This window comes from Lissotriton helveticus, chromosome 9, assembly GCF_964261635.1.
Source record: "Lissotriton helveticus chromosome 9, aLisHel1.1, whole genome shotgun sequence".
In the NCBI taxonomy this organism is placed as follows: domain Eukaryota; kingdom Metazoa; phylum Chordata; class Amphibia; order Caudata; family Salamandridae; genus Lissotriton; species Lissotriton helveticus.
This window is the reverse complement of record NC_136070.1, coordinates 1,282,519,356-1,282,541,289: the sequence shown is the minus strand read 5'-3', so window position 1 is coordinate 1,282,541,289 and position 21,934 is coordinate 1,282,519,356. Positions and strand designations below refer to the sequence as shown.

The 21,934-nt window shown below is 48.9% G+C and overlaps 1 protein-coding gene across 2 annotated transcripts in view; it reads right to left on the bottom strand.

Moving 5' to 3' along the window:
• Window positions 1-4,095: 4,095 nt before the first annotated feature.
• The window catches only part of PDZRN3 (PDZ domain containing ring finger 3), a 605,156-nt gene continuing 587,317 nt past the window's right edge, over window positions 4,096-21,934 (bottom strand). For both annotated transcript variants that reach the window (XM_078661873.1, XM_078661874.1), the window contains 5 exons: window positions 15,836-15,934; window positions 14,282-14,344; window positions 11,040-11,141; window positions 7,129-7,245; window positions 4,096-6,853 (listed from right to left, as the gene is read on the bottom strand). In XM_078661873.1, the coding sequence (XP_078517999.1) occupies window positions 5,327-6,853; window positions 7,129-7,245; window positions 11,040-11,141; window positions 14,282-14,344; window positions 15,836-15,934 (1,908 nt within the window). In that variant the 3' untranslated portion in view covers window positions 4,096-5,326. The remainder of the gene's footprint in view (window positions 6,854-7,128; window positions 7,246-11,039; window positions 11,142-14,281; window positions 14,345-15,835; window positions 15,935-21,934) is intronic.

The following is a 21,934-nucleotide window of genomic DNA, read 5'->3' as shown; positions in this document are numbered from 1 at the left end:
CATATTTCCTTCCACCCTTCCCTTTATTCCTCTCCCCACAAGATGTCACCCCCCTCTTCCTCCACAATACAGTCCTACCCTTCCTCCACCCCTTCAACCAGTCACCTCTTCCTCCCCCTCCTGTTGACATAAGTCAACCTCTACATCATCAGGGCTGTTTGACATTTATTGTTGGTTTCAAGTTGTGGTGGAAACAGAAGGAGTTCATAAGTGCATTAACTGTTGGGCATTAACAGGTCAGAAGCTTGAGCCTGGGTGATGACTGCACTGATGATGCACAAGCCGGACCTCATGGTTTAGGGTTTGGTGTAAGGGGCACCACCGACGCCGGGTATGCATTGTGAATATAAGTTCCATGAGTAAGTGGTATCATGACACAGGTATGCTTGTGGAGAGAAGAGCTGTTGATGACTCTCAGCGGGCAATGATCGGGGCCAGCATTGACCCCCGTAAGGGCGCACGAGGTACCATCTCCTTGTTTTTGCACGAGGAGATGAATGTGCGCATTGAAACTGGAGCCTATAGATTGGGAGCTACAAGATAATAGTACTCAGTGCTGGTGAATAAATTCTACAAGTAGGGGGTATAGAAGATTCTTACTTTAAAGAGTTGCTTATGGTTTTGTGTTTTTACCTACCTCCCCTCCCCCACCTTCCAGAACAGTCCATGGCAGACTCTTTGGTTGAGGTCTTCTGGATTCTCTACGCTCTGGGTCCATGACTACCCAACAACGTTCATCAGACCTCTAGCACAAAGCGTCAGCTCCTACACACAACAGGCATGTGATTGTTGAGGCGTGCTCGAAACAAACTAGGTTGCGGTCGCACTCCTGCGTTCAAAAAAGTTTAATAATGGTAAGATGGTTCTCCTGCTTTGTGGCTGTAGAGTATCATCTCCAGATCATGAGGTGTGAGCATGAACCCACTTACTCAGAGTGGGGCGAAGCCCCGGGATCTAATACCCCTCCACACACATAGAAGGAGAGAGACAAAAGAATCTACACCCATACATGCGTTTCCAACAACGTTTACTGGGAACAGACTGGCCCACGGTGGGATAAATCCAACAAGGAATCTACACAGTGGTGACACGTTGGGTCTTGTTCGGAAGGTAACTTGCAGGTGCATTCTGTTGCTCTAGGTAGAGCAACAGAAGGGTAGGGTCAAAGATCTCTTTCTTACAGTCCAGGTAGGCTGGTTACTCTGCCCTGTAAACTGCCCAAAACACAATCTTCAGATTAAAATTTTATCCTGTAACATTGTCCCATTCACAGGTTCCCGTTCCAGGCAGCAAACCTGAATCCACATTGGCGTCCGAACCATGCATCCATCTCTTTGCACGCGTTCTGTGAATTCCTTCAGACGCGAGACTTCTGTAAACTTTCCCTCTAAGTGTTCACAGGAGTATTGAATACATAATGCATGCAAAGGCGCTTTAACAGAGTGTATGTTTCACTGACAAAAGGCATTGAAAAGAAATCACCTTGTGAGACGTCAGATCTGACAATGCCAACCTCACGTGCATCACGATGAACGCTGTCACCTTACTTCATCTTTCAGAGGTACGGGCTCTGCCCAAGTCTCTTCTTTCCAATTGTCTTCTCTTAAACCCTTCCACACCCATCCTCCTCTATTTTTACGTCGAGCCTGGGCAGCGCCTGCGCTGCTCTGCGAGGCATGCTGTAATGAGGTAGGGACTTGAAGCTCCGCCCACTCTCTGCCAATACTTTTCATTGGCTTGTGTCATTGTCCACTGTAAACTGTGGCTGTTCATTGGCCAATAGGCTAAGTAGTCCCTCCTTAGTACCGCCTTGTCTCATTTTGTAACCTCCCCCTGTTACGTGTGTTGTTACTCAGTAGGCTTTAATTACAGCCTCCGAGCACTATTTTCTCAAATAGCTTTGTCCTGCCTGCGGTTGCAAACAGGACACACACTCTTCAAACTCATTTTTAAAAATGTTATAGCAAAAAATGCATTTGCAATGTAATAGGTCTCGCATTTGCGAGAGTTTAAGCTATTGGCATTGTTTTAAGAACAGATAAAAAACGTCATTTACAATGCCAGTTGCTCAAACTCTCATAAATGCAAGACCTATTGCATTGCAAATGCTTGTTTCAAAAGTAATTACTTATTCAGAAGATCTTGACAAACCACCATACACACCTTCCCACCCCTGAGCTCTCTTCCTGCTCCCTGATTGGAAGCGTTGTCATGTGTCTGTCGCATCATAGAGTAGACATAGAAGACACACTATCATCACCTTTTTTATTTACTCAATGCATCCTCACTTTATTTTAATGCAATCCAAATTATTTGTAAAATGTCTTTAATTTTAGAAACTAGAATAGGTTTTGTTCTTTTATGTACAAAACGTGGGATTCAATGCTATATGCATGCGGACCTGTGTCTATTTGTTGACGTCCTCCATTAAAATGGGCCACCTACCCACATGGGTCCTTGCACAGAAAAGGATTTTCTCCAAAAAGGGCTCCTAAAGAGATTTTCTCTAAGTGTTTTTGCCAGAGAAGCACCTCATGGTTTCACCTTCTCATCAGCAAGGATGCGTGCACCCAAGGGCAGCGGTTCCTAACTTGGGGTTTGTGGACGATTCGGGGTCCGTGACTGTTTATATAATTAAATAATACTAGCAGATAAATAAAGTATACATAAATAAATTAGCAAAATTGAAAATGAAATATTTTAAAACACTCTGTAAGTGTGAAGGAAATTAAAATGGAAGGCTTAGAATTATGTTGGTTTCTTTAGATTGATTCATGAGAGCAGTGCAATAGACGTAAACTGAGTCTTGTATGGACGATTAATAGACGATTAATGGCCCAGTTGAAGCACCAGTAGGTGCCAACAAAAAAAGAGAGTGCATTAGGAGCAAGAAAGACAAAGTGGTATGCCAGAGTCTATCTAGCATATCACTTCCTCTTTTACAAATGAACAAAAATTCTGAAAAACGTCAGCCTTTCCATTAAATTGAATATTTCAAATTTATTATATTTTTTCCATTTAGTGAATTAAATAAACATAATTATTGCTATGTTTATTAGATTGACACATACTTGTTTCTGTAATTTGTGTATTGCTCTAAAGTCAAGGGGCCCGATTCGCAGAATGAACTTAAGATTCAATCCTAAACTTACTACTATTTTGGTATTCATAGAATGCACTTACTACTTTTGGCATTCACAGAATGAACTTACTACTTTTGGTATTCACAGAAGTTAGGATTTTGTCTTAAGTTTGTCTTAAGACAGACTTAAGAAAGACTTAAGACAGACTTAAGACAAAATCCTAACTTAAGTCTGTCTTAAGTCTTTCTTAAGTCTGTCTTAAGTTTGTCTTAAGACAAATTTAAGACAAAATCCTAACTTCTGTGAATACCAATAGTAGTAAGTTCATTCTGTGAATACCAAAAGTAGTAAGTGCATTATGTAAATGCCAAAAGTAGTAAGTGCATTCTGTGAATACCAAAATAGTAGTAAGTTTAGGATTGAGTCTTAAGTTCATTCTGTGAATCGGACCCCATATCATCCATGCTGCTTAAGCCAGGGTCTCTGTCTTCCAATAGTAATTCAGTGGCGGTCCGCAGAGGTCAAAAGGTTAAGAACCACTTCCTAGGTCAAACTCACTACTGAATCAGTCGGTAGTATTTTAACACAAATTCTACAACATCTTTTGCAAAAACATACATTTCAAAACATAGACTATCAAAATCTAAACCATAACTAAATATCTCCCTGCTAATGTTCTGACCTTTACTCGTGACCTCTGTCAAGGTCGCGCCCCGGATATAATGGGGGCATCGTCTGATCACCAAATAGACTATTTATCTATGATTGTTCTAATAGTATGAAGCTCACCCCAATTCAATGCAACTTTTGGGGTAAAAGGACCCAGACAGAGAGACTGTTCAGCAAAAGAGAACGGATTTCATGTATTTCTGCAAATTCAGCCTCCTTTTTTATTGACCACAACGAACCAAGGATTAAAGGCAGGAAGTTGAGTCTCCGAGAGGGCAGAGCAACGCAATCAGCATGGTATATATTTATGAAGTTGACGTAAAAAAGGCAATTTAAGCGTGTCTCAGATACAAAACAATAATTTATTGTAGCTTCCGTCCTACTTTCCATTACTGTCTGTGGCTAGTTGTGATTGGATGAAATTGCCTTTTTAATCCAGAGCATTCAAAGAAAGAAAGAAAATAGCTATTAACGTGAACTGGCAAAATTATATTTCTTAAAAACAATCAGCTGTACATGCAACTTCCATTTAGCGGGCGGCGGTGTCGCAAACTGTAAAAACGGCAGAATATTTGGCTTAAGAACCTCGGACTTTAAAGAAAAATGTGGGTACGATTCAGAAAACTAACTTAAGACAATATCATAAACTTACTACTTTTGGTATTCACAGAAGTTAGGATTTTGTCTTAAGTTTGTTTTAAGACAGACTTAAGTTAGGATTTTGTCTTAAGTTGGTCTTAAGTCTGTCTTAAGTTTGTCTTAAGACAAACTTAAGACAAAATCCTAACTTCTGTGAATACCAAAAGTAGTAAGTTTAGGATTTTGTCTTAAGTTAGTTTTGTGAATCGGGCCCAGTGTTTCTAAAAAACTTTAAATACTCATTATTGATGGTTTGATGATAAGTCTAAGACTGTTCGATTAATAAAACTTTACATTGTAGGAGAATCGACTACCAGGCTGCAAACCTGCACTCCTGTAAATATGGATAAATAGTAGGGTACAATATACAAAGTACACAACAGCAATACAATCCTACAAAATGCAGTTTCGTAAAAAATACTTTTACATTGGCAGGTATGTTTGTGTTTTGTGTCTTTCTGTTGCAAAATGTGTTTTTTTCTATGAATATAGTTAAAGCAAATTGCTTTTGTAGCTATGATTAAAAAGTTTCCTGATATCCAAAGCTGTATGCAAAAAATAAAAAAAAAGTACAATCGAGATTTCTCCAAAAGCATTGCTTACTAAAATTGCCTTCAAAAACTATGCTTGGTGGCCTTGCTCCCAGAGGCTGGGCAACCAATTGTCCTGATTAAGGTACTCACTCTGACCCAGGGGTTGTCATTTAAGAGTTATGTACAGGACTTGCCACTTTTAACGAGGCAGGAAGTCCACCTCTAAGGCAGCAGTATTTACACAGGGTCAGAGCTCTGAAGAATCATGCTTGTCAAGCAACTGCTTGCGAAGACAGTTGTAGGCGTAAGATGTGTTGCGGACGCGCACACGTGCAAAACCACTGTGCAGATGAGCTATTAGAAGGAGGCGGAGCTTTGCACTTGACTTACTCCATGTTGATATTACACAGTAGTCACAGATAAGAGGGAATTGTACACTCTGGTGCCTTCTGGGGACTTAGCGCCATGGGTTAGTAGTTCCTGGATCGTCATCCAGTTGTCGAATATCTTTTTGTTTCGCTTCTTCATCATTTTTTTGTGGCTGAGGTCGATAATGTTCACCTCCTTCCTCTCATCCGAGCTTTGCTGCTCCTTGAGGCAGTCTAGCCTGCTCTGCATCATGAACTCCCGCCTCCGCTTCTGCTCGGTGGCCTTGCGCGCGTGCTGCTTCCGCTCTTCCTTGCTCCAGTAGCGGCCCATCTTGAGCTCGCTGATGGCGTCATCATCGGTCGTCATGCCGCTGCGCTCTTCCTTGATCTTGATGGCTCGCTCCCGCAGCAGGCGGTCCCGCACTGGTCTCTTGGTGATGTAGCGCGTGCCATCGCTCCTCACCTTGACCTTCCACTCCATCCGGGCCTCGGCCTGCCCCGAGGCGGCCAGGTCTTTGCACATGCTGACCAGGCTCATCTGGCTCTGCGCGTACTCCACCGCTGACTTCTGCTGGATCAGCTGCATGTAGCTCTGGTAGTGCTGGGCATGGGCAGGGATGTGGGCATGCTTGTACGGCGAGGAGTGACCAGAAGGTTTCTGAGCCGGACTCTTGCCAGCCTCGCCACTCAACCGTTCTTTGCCCTGCTCACTCTCCCTGACCGATGGGTGGGCTCGGGCAGGGCTCGACTCGCGACTCTTGACCACGGGTAGCAAACTCTTCTGGGAAATGCTGAAGGGTACCGCACTGCCCGTTGCCCCCTGCGTGCTTTGGCAGTTGATGCCCTCCATAGTTCTACGCAGTGAGTTGTCTGGAGAGAGCTCCAGGGTCAGTGGGGTGCTACGACAGCTTTCCCCAGTGTTGTAGGCACTAGAACTATCCTTGTCCGATTTCTCGGGGAGCTCGGTAATGTCAGAAAGTTCATGCCTACGAACATCAATGCTTGTGTTGTAGTTTCTAAATCCACTGTTGTGCAGCATCCAGGAATCCCTGTACTGATCCTTCAGCTGCTGCATCTTATGTGCCCTCACAATATTTAGACACTCCATCTCTATGCTTTGCAACTCTTCGTTCAACATTTCCAGCTCCCGGTCAACACTTTCTTGGTCATTCTTACTGAGGTCCATTGCATTGCTTTGGCTATACAGGCTGCCTTGGGTGGCACACTTGACTTGGCACTTGAGTTCCAGCAGTTCCCGAAATCTCTCACACTCGTCATCTGGTATGCCGAGAAAATCTGCATCCGTAAAGTCCGCGGAGATGAAGGACTCGTTGCTGAACTGCATGTCGCCACTTCCAAGAGTGTCCTGGCTGTACATGAGCTTCCTCTGACTTTCAAGGGTGTTCAAGGAAACATTCTGATCATCTGCTACATTCTCCTGCTCCGAGCTCTCATCATTTCGGGTACTCTCGTCTGTGCGTCCCACGCCACTGTCCTTTTCATGCTGGTTCGACAAGATGGTGGCCGTGTCCGTAGTGCCTCCATCTTCTTCGAGTTTTTTCTAAACAGAGAAAATTTGTTGGAAGGTGTGAATACTTGTGGCATTGTCGTTTTTTTCAAGACAGAGACAGTAAAATATTTGCAGAATAGTATCCCATTTTAAATCCACCCACCATTGGTCCAATTTCATTGACTTAATAAGATATTTATAAAGATGCCCATTTATACTTTCCTTTCCCTAAATCCATTGATAGGTAACTCAATTTATGATTGGAATTTTATTTAACAAACAGAGACAAATAATGTCTGTAATGCAAATTAACAGTTTCCCATTACCTGCTGGAGCATACTGGCAGTATACTGCATGGCTTGGTGATGTTGTTCCTCCAGCATATCCATGTGTAATTCATCCAGAAAATCATTTCTGTCATCATCCATCCATCCCTCATCGAGCTATCAAAGACAGAATCAAATGAAGAGGATTCAATATGACGAAAAGGACAAAATTCCTGTGATCAACACAAAGCCAAAGGTACCCATCTCCCATGGTCATTATAATAACAGGTGCATGCTTGGAAGTCTTAATCTTGCATAGTGTATGCAGTGGTCATGATTGTAGCGTTCAGATGTGGTTACAGATTATTTGCATACTTAACTTCTTTTTTTACACTTTAGTAATCTGCATGTTTGAATATGTCACAGTGGGGGTGTGCTGAGAGTATACAGCTACTTCATTATTTGATTGTGTCAGTAGACCTACTTGCCTGACTTTCTGCCAGAGATGTATAGTGTCAAGCTCCAAGAGACCCGGGTCAGTAGTGTGTGCCACATAAATGGCGGTGGTGTGGTGATGACATTTATGTATTTGTGGAAGACATACCTGCAAGACTGATACATTAACATGACATTAAATTATCTGCAAGTCTGATGAGGGCGTGTTGGGTTTTCTGCAATCTAGTGATCGTATCCGGAAGTAGGGAAGTTTTCACAGAGTGACAGTGGAAGAGCTGATGCTGATTTATGTGTAAACTGGAGCTTCCTATCTTGAATCATGCTTGAAAGATCAGAGCCTAGGGACAGCACCATGTCAAAGATTAGTGCACAAATTATATTCTAATATCCAGGGACTCAGGCTCTGGTGTAAACTTATAAACAAGACAAGTTCTAAGTGACAGCTGTCCTCATGCTTCTATTTTAAGAAAGACAGTCTCTGACATTCAGATTAAGAAACTCAGAGCCACCTGCAGAGGGGATATGCCTGGATGAAACCGATCGCACCAGTAGTGAAAGAATCGGCCTAGCTAGTCATGGGCCAAGGTGGTTTTCAGGCAACCAGTCATTTTAATTAATTAATTAATGTTGGTCAGTTTAGAACAGAGTTGGTATCATGGAGCGGATTTGTATATGAGTTTTCATTTTTAAGTGGAGCAGCACATTTAGGGGATGTTTGATCTAAAAGCTTCTGAGGTTAGGTGGGAGTATGATCTAAAAGCAGATGAGCATGGGTTTGAGTAAGATCTAAAAGATGCTGAGGATAGGTGGGAGAATGATTTAAAAGCTACTGAAGATAGGTAGGAGTATGATCTAAAAGATGCTGAGGATAGGTGGGAGTATGATCTAAAAGATGCTGAGGATAGGTGGGAGAATGATGTAAAAGCTACTGAAGATAGGTAGGAGTATGATCTAAAAGATGCTGAGGATAGGTGGGAGTATGATCTAAAAACCTCTGAGGTTAGGTGGGAGTATGATCTAAAAGCTTCTGAGGTTAGGTGGGCGTATGATCTAAAAGCTGCTGAGGATAGGGAGGAGTATGGTGTAAATGCTGCTGAGGATAGATGGGAGTTTGATCTAAAAGTTGCTGAGGATAGGTGGGTGAATGATCTAAAAGCTGCTGAGGATGGATGGGAGTTTGATCTAAAAGCTGCTGAGGATAGGTGGGAGAATGATTTAAAAGCTGCTGAGGATAGATGGGAGTATGGTCTAAAAGCTGCTGAGGATAGGTGGGTGTTCGATCTATTAGCTGCTGAGGATATGTGTGTGTGTGAGATCTTAAAGCTGCTCTGCATATGTGGAAGTAAGATCTAAAAGCTGCTGAGGATAGGTGGGAGTATGATCTAAAAGATGCTGAGGATAGGTAGGAGTATGATCTAAAAGCTGCTGAGGATAGGTAGGAGTATGATCTAAAAGCTGCTGAGGATAGGTAGGAGTATGATCTAAAAGCTGCTGAGGATAGGTAGGAGTATGATCTAAAAGATGCTGAGAATAGGTGGGAGTATGGTCTAAAAGCTGCTGAGGATAGGTGGGTGTTCGATCTATTAGCTGCTGAGGATAGGTGGGTGCAAGACCAAAAGCTGCTGTGCATATGTGGAAGTAAGATCTAAAAGCTGCTGAGGATAGATGGGAGTATGATCTAAAAGCTGCTGAGGATAGGTAGGAGTATGATCTAAAAGCTGCTGAGGATAGGGAGAAGTATGATGTAAAAGCAGCTAAGGATAGGTAGGAGTATGATCTAAAAGCTGCTGAGGATAGGTAGGAGTATGATCTAAAAGCTGCTGAGAATAGGTGGGAGTATGATCTAAAAGCTGCTGAGAATAGGTGGGAGTATGATCTAAAAGCTGCTGAGGACAGGTGAGAGGATGATATAAAAGCTGCTGAGGATAGTTAATAGAATGATATACAAGCTGCTGCGGATAGGTGATAGGATTCTATAAAAGCTGCTGAAGATGGGTGAGAGGACATTATACAAGCTGCTGAGAACAGGTGAGAGAATGATATAAAAACTGATGAGGATAGGTGAGAGGATTTTATATAAACGCTGCTGAAGATAGGTGAGAGGATGATATACAACCTGCTGAGAACAGGTGACAAGATGATATAGAAGCTGCTGAGGATAGGGGAGAGGATTATATAAAAGCTGCTGAAGATGGGTGAGAGGATGATATAAAAGCTGCTGAAGATGGGTGAGAGGATGATATAAAAGCTGCTGAGGATAGATAGATGGGAGTTTGATCTAAACATTGCTGAGGGTAAGAGGGTGTATGATCTAAAAGCTGCTGAGGATAGGTGAGTGGATGATATACAAGCAGCTGAGAGCATGAGTTAAGAGAGAGCATGAAATGTGTGCCAGGGAGAGCATGGGCTGTGAGAGAGAATGACGTGTGCCTGGGAGAGCATGAGCTCTGAGAAAGCATGCACTGTGAGAGAGCACGAAGCATGTGCCTGGGCATGTCAACAGAGACTATGGTTCACGTTAAGACCAAGTCAAGGTCCCTCTAACGTGACCTTTGACATCAGTTCAGATCATGATGCGATTCTCAGCTTTTAATGTGAACAACAATAACAAACAGGGTTTGCACCTTCTGCCTCTGTGTTAACCTTTGGTGTAAACTCTTCCCATGGGCTGCCGAGGGTGAGGACAGAGAGTGGGTGAGGTGTGGGTGTGTTGTCTCCGCCCTCGTGCATGGCGACGCTCAGGTGTGTGTGGGGGGGGCCTGCTTCAGACCATACCAGATGACGTGACACACGCAAACTGAGGTGCAGGGCGTGAGGTGTCAGCCTCTGACCCATCACCAGGGCCATTCATGCAAACACCTGAGCCCCTCACCTGCAGCTCGGGCCTCGCCACCAGCAGGGACATCCCTGAGGTGTCAGCCTCAGACCCATCACCAAGGCCATTCATACAAACACCTGTGCCACCTCACCTGCAGCTCGGGCCTCGCCACCAGCAGGGACACGGATGACGTACCACACACACACTGAGGTGCACTGCCTGAGGTGTTAGCCTCAGACCCATCACTAAGGCCATTCATGCAAACACCTGAGCCCCTCACCTGCAGCTCGGGCCTCGCCACCAGCAGGGACATCCCTGAGGTGTCAGCCTCTGACCCATCACCAGGGCCATTCATGCAAACACCTGAGCCCCTCACCTGCAGCTCGGGCCTCGCCACCAGCAGGGACATCCCTGAGGTGTCAGCCTCAGACCCATCACCAGGGCCATTCATGCAAACACCTGAGCCCCTCACCTGCAGCTCGGGCCTCGCCACCAGCAGGGACACGGATGACGTACCACACACACACTGAGGTGCACTGCCTGAGGTGTTAGCCTCAGACCCATCACTAAGGCCATTCATGCAAACACCTGAGCCCCTCACCTGCAGCTCGGGCCTCGCCACCAGCAGGGACATCCCTGAGGTGTCAGCCTCTGACCCATCACCAGGGCCATTCATGCAAACACCTGAGCCCCTCACCTGCAGCTCGGGCCTCGCCACCAGCAGGGACACCGCCTTGCAGTCCTCGCTCGTCAGCAGCGCCACCGCCTCCTCCCGGTTCTGCACTTCCACGCCATTGATCTGAAAGTACAAGTGTATGTGGTAAGGATGTGTGAGAGGGAGGTTCAATGCTCGTCCCACGCACTGGGCGCCGTGCACCATGAGCCCCACAGGATGGCCCTATCAGATCCTATACATCCAACCAGAATCCCTTCCACACTATCGTGGGTCCTGACCAGGCGATGTTCACAGGTTCAGCCTGTGGGTCTAACCCTCGGACAGCACCGGGCTCTGGGGGGCTCTGGTGGGCTCTGGGGGTCTCCAATTACGCGGCTGGTACCACAAATCGAAGACCTGGTGCCCACACTTCTAGAGAACAGCGTGCCCTAGGCGCCACTTCTTGGAAGGAGTCTGTGCCACATGTCCACCAGGAGAGCCCCCCCTTCTGTCGCGCACCAGAGACCCCCTCTTTCTGTCACCTCCATAACTCCTGCCTCCCTTCCAGCGACTCTCCCACCCCTCCACCTGGAAAGACCCCCCATTCTGTCACCTCCAAACCTCCTGCCTCCCTTGCACCCCTGCTGACCTCCCTACTCCATGCAGGGGGGGGCGCACAGCTCTACGCCCCTCTGTGGACTTCAGGGAGCTGGATGGGTGGGGATGGGCCTCGTGATTGTCCCATGTATCTACCTAGAGAGCCCCCTTCTGTCACGCACCAGAGACCCCTTCTTTCCATCACCTCCATAACTCCTGCCTCCCTTGCACCTCTGCTGTTCTCCTGGCTAGCCCCTGAAGGGAGGGGGTACGGGCTTTACGCCCCTCTGTAGGCTTCCGGCAGCTGGATGTGTGGGGATGGCCATGTGACTGCCCCATGTATCTACCTGGAGAGCCCCCCTTCTGTCACGCACCAGAGACCCTCTCTTTCCTTCACCTCCACAGCTCCTGCGTACCTTGCACCCCTGCTGACCTTCGCAGTAGTCTATGCGGCGGGGGCGCACATACTCTACACCCCTGTGTAGGCTTCAAGGAGCAGGATGTGTGGAGATTATGATTAACCCTGGGCGGTGAACTCTTCTCCGCTCGCAGAGTTTGTGGAGTTTTCCTCACTCCGCGTTACGCGGAGCTTTTAGAGTTCCGAAAAACTCTGAGTTTTCTCCTCACTCGTGTTCACCAACGTCAAGATGGCGAGCACGGGCGAGGAAAATACACCTCCCGGTGAGATTTTATCTTGTTCGCGATCGTCAACATCAAGTTGGTGAGCGAGAGCGTTGAAAATAAACCTCCCGGCGAGATTTCTCAATGCGGGGGTCAGGTTTCTCATTGCGAGTGGTCGCGTATGCACGTGACCGCTCGCTTTGGGAAACTGCCCGTTCGCAGTGAGAAAGCTGCCGCTCAAGCGGCAGAAAAGGAAAGAAGGACCGCTTGAGCTGTGCATGGTGTCGTTCGCAATGATTGCACAGTGCGGACAAGCATCCGGAACTGTGCAATCACCGTGAACGGCATTTTTCTATGGAACTCCACCACTTGCGGAGCTCCGAATAGTGCAACAGAGTTTTTTGCCACTTCGAGGAGTTCCGCGTAGTGCAACTCTGCAAACTCCACCCAGGGTTAATTATAATACTGTGCTAGGTAAGTGCTCTTTCCAGAACTCCCTCCAGAGCACTCCCCCGCCCCACAACAGAGAGGTGAGTACCCTCCTGTCTACCGTGCCCCTTCCAAGGGGTTGGTAAGCCCTATGTTAACTCCAAACCAATACACCGTCTCAAGGCACCTTCAAGGTCTGTTGACCTACGCTAGCTGTGCCCAACGTGAGTCCTGAAGAGCCACACCCAGGACAGATTTCAGAGACACCTGTAAGAGATCAGTGTGTGTACGTCGAATCATTCCAAAGGGAGTGACCCTGGCCACGTGGGCCAATGCTGGACACCACTATAAGGCATGCAGCTGTGCCCTACAGCCCACTCCTGCTGCCAGCCCCCCCTTCTGGGGAAGGAGCGAGAATAAAACGGATTTGCCAATGGAGTTTATCAAATGTTCTTTTCTGCGGCTCTCACTCTCGCGCATTAATGGTAAAACCCTCATGTGAGAACTATAAAACTCTGATAGAAAACAACTGTACCTGCTTTCTGGATTGTTTTGTTTCAACCTCCTGGTTGAGTTCTCAACCTACAGTACCCCAAAACCCACTGCCTGCTCTAAAAATGTTTTGTGCAGCAACACCCCGAAACCAGAGGCAAAGAGACCTGCTTCTCAGAAAATAACTTTTACAATTTTATTTTTCTCAATTAAAAAACACAATTATATATCCGCATAAAAAGAGCAACTGGAAACTCAGGTGCTAACTTTTTTCCTCCTTTTCTGCATGGGGAAGTCACATAGAAATCGGACCCACCCCGTCAACATTTTAAGGGGAGTTCCTTCTCTGTCCTCTGAACCTATATATATATATATATATATATATATATATATATATATATATGTATATATATATATATAAAGTTTCCACAAGTTGCCCTTTTGTTTAACAGGTTCTGTGTCCGGACCCACTTGGGATTCAAATATGACTCCAACTCCTGTGATTCTTTGCTTCCAGGCCCAGCTGGGCAGGATATTAATTAGAGGGGATTTGCTAGTTGGAGTGCTCACGGAACGAACTTTATTTGACATGCTGCCTATGAAGAAAGAGTGTTAACTCTGAAACGCGTCAGGCAAGGCGTGTGCTGATTAAATTACTTGTGCTGCACGAAGGTTGTCCCAGTGCTTTTGAAAATCTTGTTGGGAGTGCTATCCAAAAGGGCAACTTGTGGAAACTTAATATATATATATATGTGTGTGTGTAATATATATATATATATATATATATATATATATATATATATATATATATATGCACACCTATATACATATATACGCATATATACATAACCATATGCATATATATACATATCTATATATATACACATATGTACATATCTATATCTATCTATCTATCTATATCTATATATATATATTTTTTTTTACCAACCGTAAGAATTGTGTGGAAATCCCACCGTTTCAGGAAGTGCATAAAAGCAGTTTATCACTGCATACGTCGTGCTCGGCTCATAAAGCTATTGGCACGTGAGAGAGACCCTCACACGTGCGACCAAACTTGTGAAAGACGTTTTAAGGCTTGACCCACAAATGGACGTGCTCTGAGAGGGTTAAAACTGCGCTCTTACCTGTATGATGCGGTCCCCTTCCCGGATGCGCCCGTCTCTGGCCGCGATGCTGTTCGGATCGATCTAGGGGTAAAAAAAGCATATTTACCGTCCATGCCTAGTGCTGCTGGAAGCTGACTCTGTGGGCGCTAGAACCTCAAACACCCAGAAATAGCGTCCAGGGGCAAATCTCTGTTAAACGATGCTAATTTTGTGAAATTATCAATATTTAATGAACAAAAATACGAAGGTGCTTTCTAGTAACTTCTCGCACAGGGACAGGGGACCCTCTTTTAACACCTTTCGCACAGTGACGTGGAAAAGTGCCTTTAATTCCGGTCAATGCCTTGCAGTGAATAGCGCTTTCTTTACTCTACTCAGAAGCAGCGCTTTCTCCTCTGCCCCTCCCTTCCTTGTCTGCTCTCTTGTAGGCATAAGCGGAGCAATTTCAGTACTTTTGTGTTACTTTTTTGACACAAATGACCAAAAATTACATGATTACGCCGTTTGCTTAACGATGTGTAATTTGGCATATAAATCCTACTACAATAGCACAAGAACAACAAACCTAGCGCTGTGAGTCGCTGCTGAGTGCTTCTGTTCATGCTGTGTTGCGTTAAACGCTATTTCCCTGGTTCTATTTGGGACGCACGTGTACATTTAGCGATAACAAAATTGCGCTAAAGGCTGGATTACGCTCCTTCCATAAAGCAGTATAAACTGGCGTAATTTTCGTGTAATTTAACACGCGTAACAGGAAATTACGCGAGTTCTGCCCCCTGACTGTTGTCTCTCCGTTCCTGATGCAGTTACGCACCCGCGCTTCACTTAGGCATAGATGCATCAAGGTAAAATCTGCTTGCAAAGGAGCGGATTCTCGGAATCTGCCCCTTTGCGACCAGTATTTTTGCATTTGGGATGCATCATCCCAAATGCAAAAATCGCAAAGTTGTGATTACTTGCGTTTAAGGAATCTCAAATTGAGATTCCTTAAATGCAATGCATTAAAGTTTAAAAAATAGCTATTTCGCTAATAGGTCTCGCAAATTACCATGAAGTTCAACTTCATGATAATTTGCAAAAACTTTGAAAAATGCACTAAAGTGCATTTTTCAAAGTTTCATGTTGCGCGCACACATGCCCTCAGGGCATGTGTGTGCGCAACATATGTGATCAATTTCAGGGGGTGCAACAGGGTATCCTTTGGACACCCCTGCACCCTTGAAATCGCATTCTCAATTTGCGATTCGCTAATTGCGATTCGCAAATTGAGAATGTCTTCCCATTCATTCCTATGGGCCTCTAGGCCCATAGGAATGAATGGGGAGGTATTCCTTAATTGCGACTCGCAATTTGCGAGTCGCAATTAAGGAATTTTAAGAAATCGCTATTTTTTTTGTGATTTCTTCATGCATTGCATTTTGCTATTCCTTAATAGTGAATCGTTATTTTTCGCTAATAAGGAATCGCAAAATGGGTTCTTGATGCATCTGGGGGTCTGTTATGAGACTTCACTCAGCTGCTTCGATGCAGAGAATATTATACTTTTGTTCTGCACACTCAGGCAGTAGGTACCTCGCTGATGTAAATGCCGGTGTCGTCCTCGTCGTCCGTCCGGTAGCACACCGTCAGGCCCAGTTTTTCCTGGCTGTTCAGTCGGTAGAGGTCCACTTGCTGGAAATAGAAAAGGGACAATATGGGCATTCATTAATGCGCTGGACACATGGTCTGGATGTTATGTTATGTTACTATAACTTGTAGAGCGCATACACCAAGCGGTTTCTTGGCGCTGAGGTAACGCCCAACACGGAATCGGATACTATTGATAGGTTTTCTTAAAGATCCATTTCCGAAAATCCTTGTGAGCCGGTCAATCTATAGATCTCACAGTAATGTATGTATCAGAGATCGATAACCAGAGCATTGGTGACCCCAAAACCAATATCAAGACATTTGAAAGTGAGGCTGGCATTGTTCACAGGAACCAAGAGTTCACAGCGAGTCTGACTATAAATATTACCACTCTCGTAAGCAAGCATTGGCAAAGCCCATATGCCTGGGACTGGGTGCAGGCCTACTGACTTTGCTAATGCTTGTTTTGTCAAGGTTTTGTAAAACGTTATTGCTGGGGAAGCTGACAAACCGTGATAAATTGAATAAGAAGAAAGACAGGCAAAAACCAAAAATATTTCTGGTCTCAAAAAGAAGACTGCCATGGCGGACCCTGGCACTGAAGGGAACTACTTTGTGTGCGGATGCGTTCCTTGTGAAAGGGCTGAATGCCGTGGCTCATGCTGAAGTAGCCAATGGCTGTAGTGGACAGAAGAAATACTTGAATGACGCAACAACAGACCAATGGGTGAAGAAGGCTGGCAGGAGGCTATTGCGACTAAGTACCTTGGGGCAGATCTACAAGAAAGTGTCGCAGCGCGGCACCGCAAGCCCTTTGGCTGCGCCACGCTGCGGCACTTTCAGAGCACAGGAATGCGACATATCTACAATGATATGTCGCATTCCTGTGCTCTCCCCTGCGCTGGCGCAGAAACAGCTGCCATGCGCCGGCACCCTTGCACCACGGTGCAAGGATTCCTGCGTCTTGGGGAGATTGGTTTTGTGCAGGAAGGGGCCCCTTCCTGCACAAACGCAATCCCTGCAGGCATTTTCCTCTTTCAATGCATGCGGTAGAATGCAGCGTGCATTGAAAGAGAAATAAACGAGGAGAAATGGAAACATTTCTCCTCGTTTCGTTTGCCGGTGGCGCAGGAAACTGACGCATCTCCAGGTTTACGATTTCTCGTAAATCTGGAAATGCATCGGTGGACATGGGTGTTGCGTGGCAACACCCACAGCAACACCCATATCCCGCCCCTAACACGCAAAGTGCTGCGTGAACAGGGGCGATATTTACAAGCACAGGTTAAGTCACGCAGGGTGACTTCACCTGTGCTTGTAAATATCCCTTAGCAGGCTGCGCCACCGGTGCGTCACGCAACGTGATGCTCTGGCGGCGCACGGGGCTTGTAAATCTGCCCCTTTGTATATATAATTTTATTAAACTGAAAAGAGCCTGGATTGTAGTTGGAATCTATAGGCGCCTCGTGCACTGGAGCAACGCTGCACAGAGCTTCACATACATACAAAGTGCTGCAGACTCGAGTTTAAAGTGAACTCTCCTCAGAGTCGTCACAACCTTTGTCAGATGCCTGACACGTCAGCTCACCTGCACATATAAACATATACAGGCCAATTACAGACCCATTTCGCTTCTCCCCTGTCTCAGCAAACTGGCGGAGAAACTGGTCAATGTGCGACTCTCCCAATTCCTCGAGTCGAATACAATACTACGGCAGTCACAAACCGGATTCCGGCCAGGCCATGGCACAGACACCGCTCTCCTCTCCGTCATCGAGGAGGCTAGGTGTATCCTGGACTCAGGAGGATCAGTGGCAGTGATCCTCCTGGACCTCAGTGCCGCATTCGACACTGTGGACCACCGTGTTCTGCTCCACCGACTGGCTAAGGCAGGAGTTGTGGACACCGCACATGCTTGGATCAAATCCTTCCTCACGGGACGCTCATTTCAGGTGTGGGACGGTAACTCCCGATCAGACCCCCTCCCGCTCACGCGTGGTGTGCCCCAGGGGTCCTCGCTCAGTCCCACCCTGTTTAATGTATACATGGCCCCGTTGGAGGACGTGGTTACCCGCTATGGGATAAAAATAGTTAATTATGCCGACGACACGCAACTCGTCGTCTCCCTCTCCCAGTTGGACAAGAACCCTGAAATCCTACTCAACTGTCTGCAAGACATACATACCTGGATGTGCGAATCCGCGTTGAAACTGAACGGGACAAAAACAGAAATCATGCTGCTGGGCAACAAATGGTCTGTTGTCCCTCCCTCAGCCTGGCCAGACTCCTTCGGTGACATCCCCACGCCCAAGACTGAAATTAAAACACTGGGTTTCTGGCTGGAGCAGGACCTTTCCTTGAAGACCCAGGCAGTTAAGACCGCGGGCACATGCTTTGGGCTTCTTCGCTCTATTCGGAAGATCCTCCCCCTCTTGCCCCCCCTGTCCAGGAAACTTCTGGTGCAAGGGCTCATACTATCTCGCCTGGACTACGGCAACGCCGCATATCTCGGTGCTCCTGAAACCACCCTGACCAAACTTCAGCGCGTACAAAATGCCGCGGCGAGACTCATTCTTAAACTTCCCCCCAGAGCCCATACCACACCGGCCCTCAAATCGCTGCACTGGCTACCGGTCCGCCAGCGAGTGGAGTTTAAGGCCTTGTGCATCACGCACAAACTCATTAATGGGGGTGGACCTGCCACCCTCAAAGATATGATCACACCTTACAAAGCCCACAGAAACCTCCGCTCGAACAACGAACATCTGGCCACAGTCCCAAGATTCAAGAAGGCGCGCACAGGTGGACGACGCTTCTCGGTCAAGGCCTCCTCCACATGGAACGCTCTCCCTCGTCTGTTGCGTGCGGAACCCAGTCACACGCTGTTCCGCAAAGGACTCAAAACCCTCCTCTTCCCTAAATAGTTCCTGGCTCTCGCCCGTCCCGGATTTTACAGTATTATAGCGCGGGGATGCCTTCGGGTCACCAGGCGCTTTACAAATCTCAAATAATAATAAATAATAATATGCTCATAAGCGCATCATTCGTGGCACTTCAAAGTGACGCAGGAGATCAGAGGTCAAGGCGCGCCCCTGGCACATTCCTCCAAAAAAAGCTCATTTTAGCCCCAAGTGCAGCCTGTCTGTCAAACAACCGAGGATCACAGACGCGTCAGTGTCCGTGCACTGCGGGGGGCAGTGTCTGGAGCCCACGCGAGACAGAGGCGGACCCGGGGGAGTCACCGGCTTTAAGGCGCTGCATTATATAAGCAGAATGAACACTCATCTGAACTGTGACGGGCGCAGCCCCGCCAGCACCGGCTCCGAGCTCTGGCCACGGCTCAGTAGCCCAGAGGGCAGGTGGGGTGTTCCCGGAGTGGCCACCACCATAGACAGGCTGGTGGGGTCGGGGTAGAGTCTGCCTGACTTGGACCTGGCACAATGGAGATTGCGCTCAGACGGTGAAACCAGGGGTGATGTGTGCTCAGGCAGTGGTGCCAGGGGTGATGTGTGCTCAGGCAGTGGTGCCAGGGGTGATGTGTGCTCAGGCAGCGGTGCCAGGGGTGATGTGTGCTCCGGCAGAGGTGCCAGGGGTGATCTGTGCTCAGGCAGCGGTGCCAGGGGTGATGAGTGCTCAGGCAGCGGTGCCAGGGGTGATGAGTCCTCAGGCAGCGGTGCCAGGGGTGATGAGTCCTCAGGCAGCGGTGCCAGGGGTGATGAGTCCTCAGGCAGCGGTGCCAGGGGTGATGTGTGTCCAGGCAGCGGCGCCACGGGTGATGTGTGCTCAGGCAGCGGTCCCAGGGGTGATCTGTGCCCAGGCAGCGGTGCCAAGGGTGATGGGTGCTCACAGCTCCGGCAGCGGTGCCAGGGGTGATGAGTGCTCAGGCAGCGGTGCCAGGGGTGATGAGTGCTCAGGCAGCGGTGCCAGGGGTGATGAGTGCCCAGACAGCGGTGCCAGGGGCGATGTGTGCTCAGGCAGCGGTGCCAGGGGCGATGTGTGCTCAGACAGCGGTGCCAGGGGCGATGTGTGCTCAGACAGCGGTGCCAGGGGCGATGTGTGCTCAGGCAGCGGTGCCAGGGGTGATGTGTGCTCACAGCTCAGGCAGCGGTGCCAGGGGTGGTGAGTGCTCAGGCAGTGGTGCCAGGGGTGATGAGTGCTCAGGCAGCAGTGCCAGGGGTGATGTGTGCTCAGGCAGCGGTGCCAGGGGTGATGAGTCCTCAGGCAGCGGTGCCAGGGGTGATGAGTGCTCAGGCAGCGGTGCCAGGGGTGATGAGTGCTCACAGCTCCGGCAGCGGTGCCAGGGGTGATGTGTGCTCCGGCAGTGGTGCCAGGGGTGATGAGTGCTCACAGCTCCGGCAGCGGTGCCAGGGGTGATGTGTGCTCCGGCAGTGGTGCCAGGGGTGATGAGTGCTCAGGCAGCGGTGCCAGGGGTGATGAGTGCTCACAGCTCCGGCAGCGGTGCCAGGGGTGATGTGTGCTCCGGCAGTGGTGCCAGGGGTGATGAGTGCTCAGGCAGCGGTGCCAGGGGTGATGTGTGCTCAGGCAGTGGTGCCAGGGGTGATGAGTGCTCAGGCAGCGGTGCCAGGGGTGATGAGTGCTCAGGCAGCGGTGCCAGGGGTGATGTGTGTCCAGGCAGCGGCGCCAGGGGTGATGTGTGCTCAGGCAGCGGTCCCAGGGGTGATCTGTGCCCAGGCAGCGGTGCCAAGGGTGATGGGTGCTCACAGCTCCGGCAGCGGTGCCAGGGGTGATGAGTGCTCAGGCAGCGGTGCCAGGGGTGATGAGTGCTCAGGCAGCGGTGCCAGGGGTGATGAGTGCCCAGACAGCGGTGCCAGGGGCGATGTGTGCTCAGGCAGCGGTGCCAGGGGCGATGTGTGCTCAGACAGCGGTGCCAGGGGCGATGTGTGCTCAGGCAGCGGTGCCAGGGGCGATGTGTGCTCAGACAGCGGTGCCAGGGGTGATGTGTGCTCAGGCAGCGGTGCCAGGGGTGATGAGTCCTCAGGCAGCGGTGCCAGGGGTGATGAGTGCTCAGGCAGCGGTGCCAGGGGTGATGTGTGCTCAGGCAGCGGTGCCAGGGGTGATGTGTGCTCACAGCTCAGGCAGCGGTGCCAGGGGTGGTGAGTGCTCAGGCAGTGGTGCCAGGGGTGATGAGTGCTCAGGCAGCAGTGCCAGGGGTGATGTGTGCTCAGGCAGCGGTGCCAGGGGTGATGTGTGCTCACAGCTCAGGCAGCGGTGCCAGGGGTGGTGAGTGCTCAGGCAGTGGTGCCAGGGGTGATGAGTGCTCAGGCAGCAGTGCCAGGGGTGATGTGTGCTCAGGCAGCGGTGCCAGGGGTGATGTGTGCTCACAGCTCAGGCAGCGGTGCCAGGGGTGGTGAGTGCTCAGGCAGTGGTGCCAGGGGTGATGAGTGCCCAGGCAACGATGCCAGGGGTGTTGTGTGCTCAGACAGCGGTGTCAGGGGTGATGAGTGCTCAGGCAGTGGTGCCAGGGGTGATGTGTGCTCCGGCAGTGGTGCCAGGGGTGATGAGTGCTCAGGCAGCCGTGCCAGGGGTGATGAGTGCTCAGGCAGCGGTGCCAGGGGTGATGAGTGCTCAGGCAGCGGTGCCAGGGGTGATGTGTGTCCAGGCAGCGGCGCCAGGGGTGATGTGTGCTCAGGCAGCGGTCCCAGGGGTGATCTGTGCCCAGGCAGCGGTGCCAAGGGTGATGGGTGCTCACAGCTCCGGCAGCGGTGCCAGGGGTGATGAGTGCTCAGGCAGCGGTGCCAGGGGTGATGAGTGCTCAGGCAGCGGTGCCAGGGGTGATGAGTGCCCAGACAGCGGTGCCAGGGGCGATGTGTGCTCAGGCAGCGGTGCCAGGGGCGATGTGTGCTCAGACAGCGGTGCCAGGGGCGATGTGTGCTCAGACAGCGGTGCCAGGGGCGATGTGTGCTCAGGCAGCGGTGCCAGGGGTGATGTGTGCTCACAGCTCAGGCAGCGGTGCCAGGGGTGGTGAGTGCTCAGGCAGTGGTGCCAGGGGTGATGAGTGCTCAGGCAGCAGTGCCAGGGGTG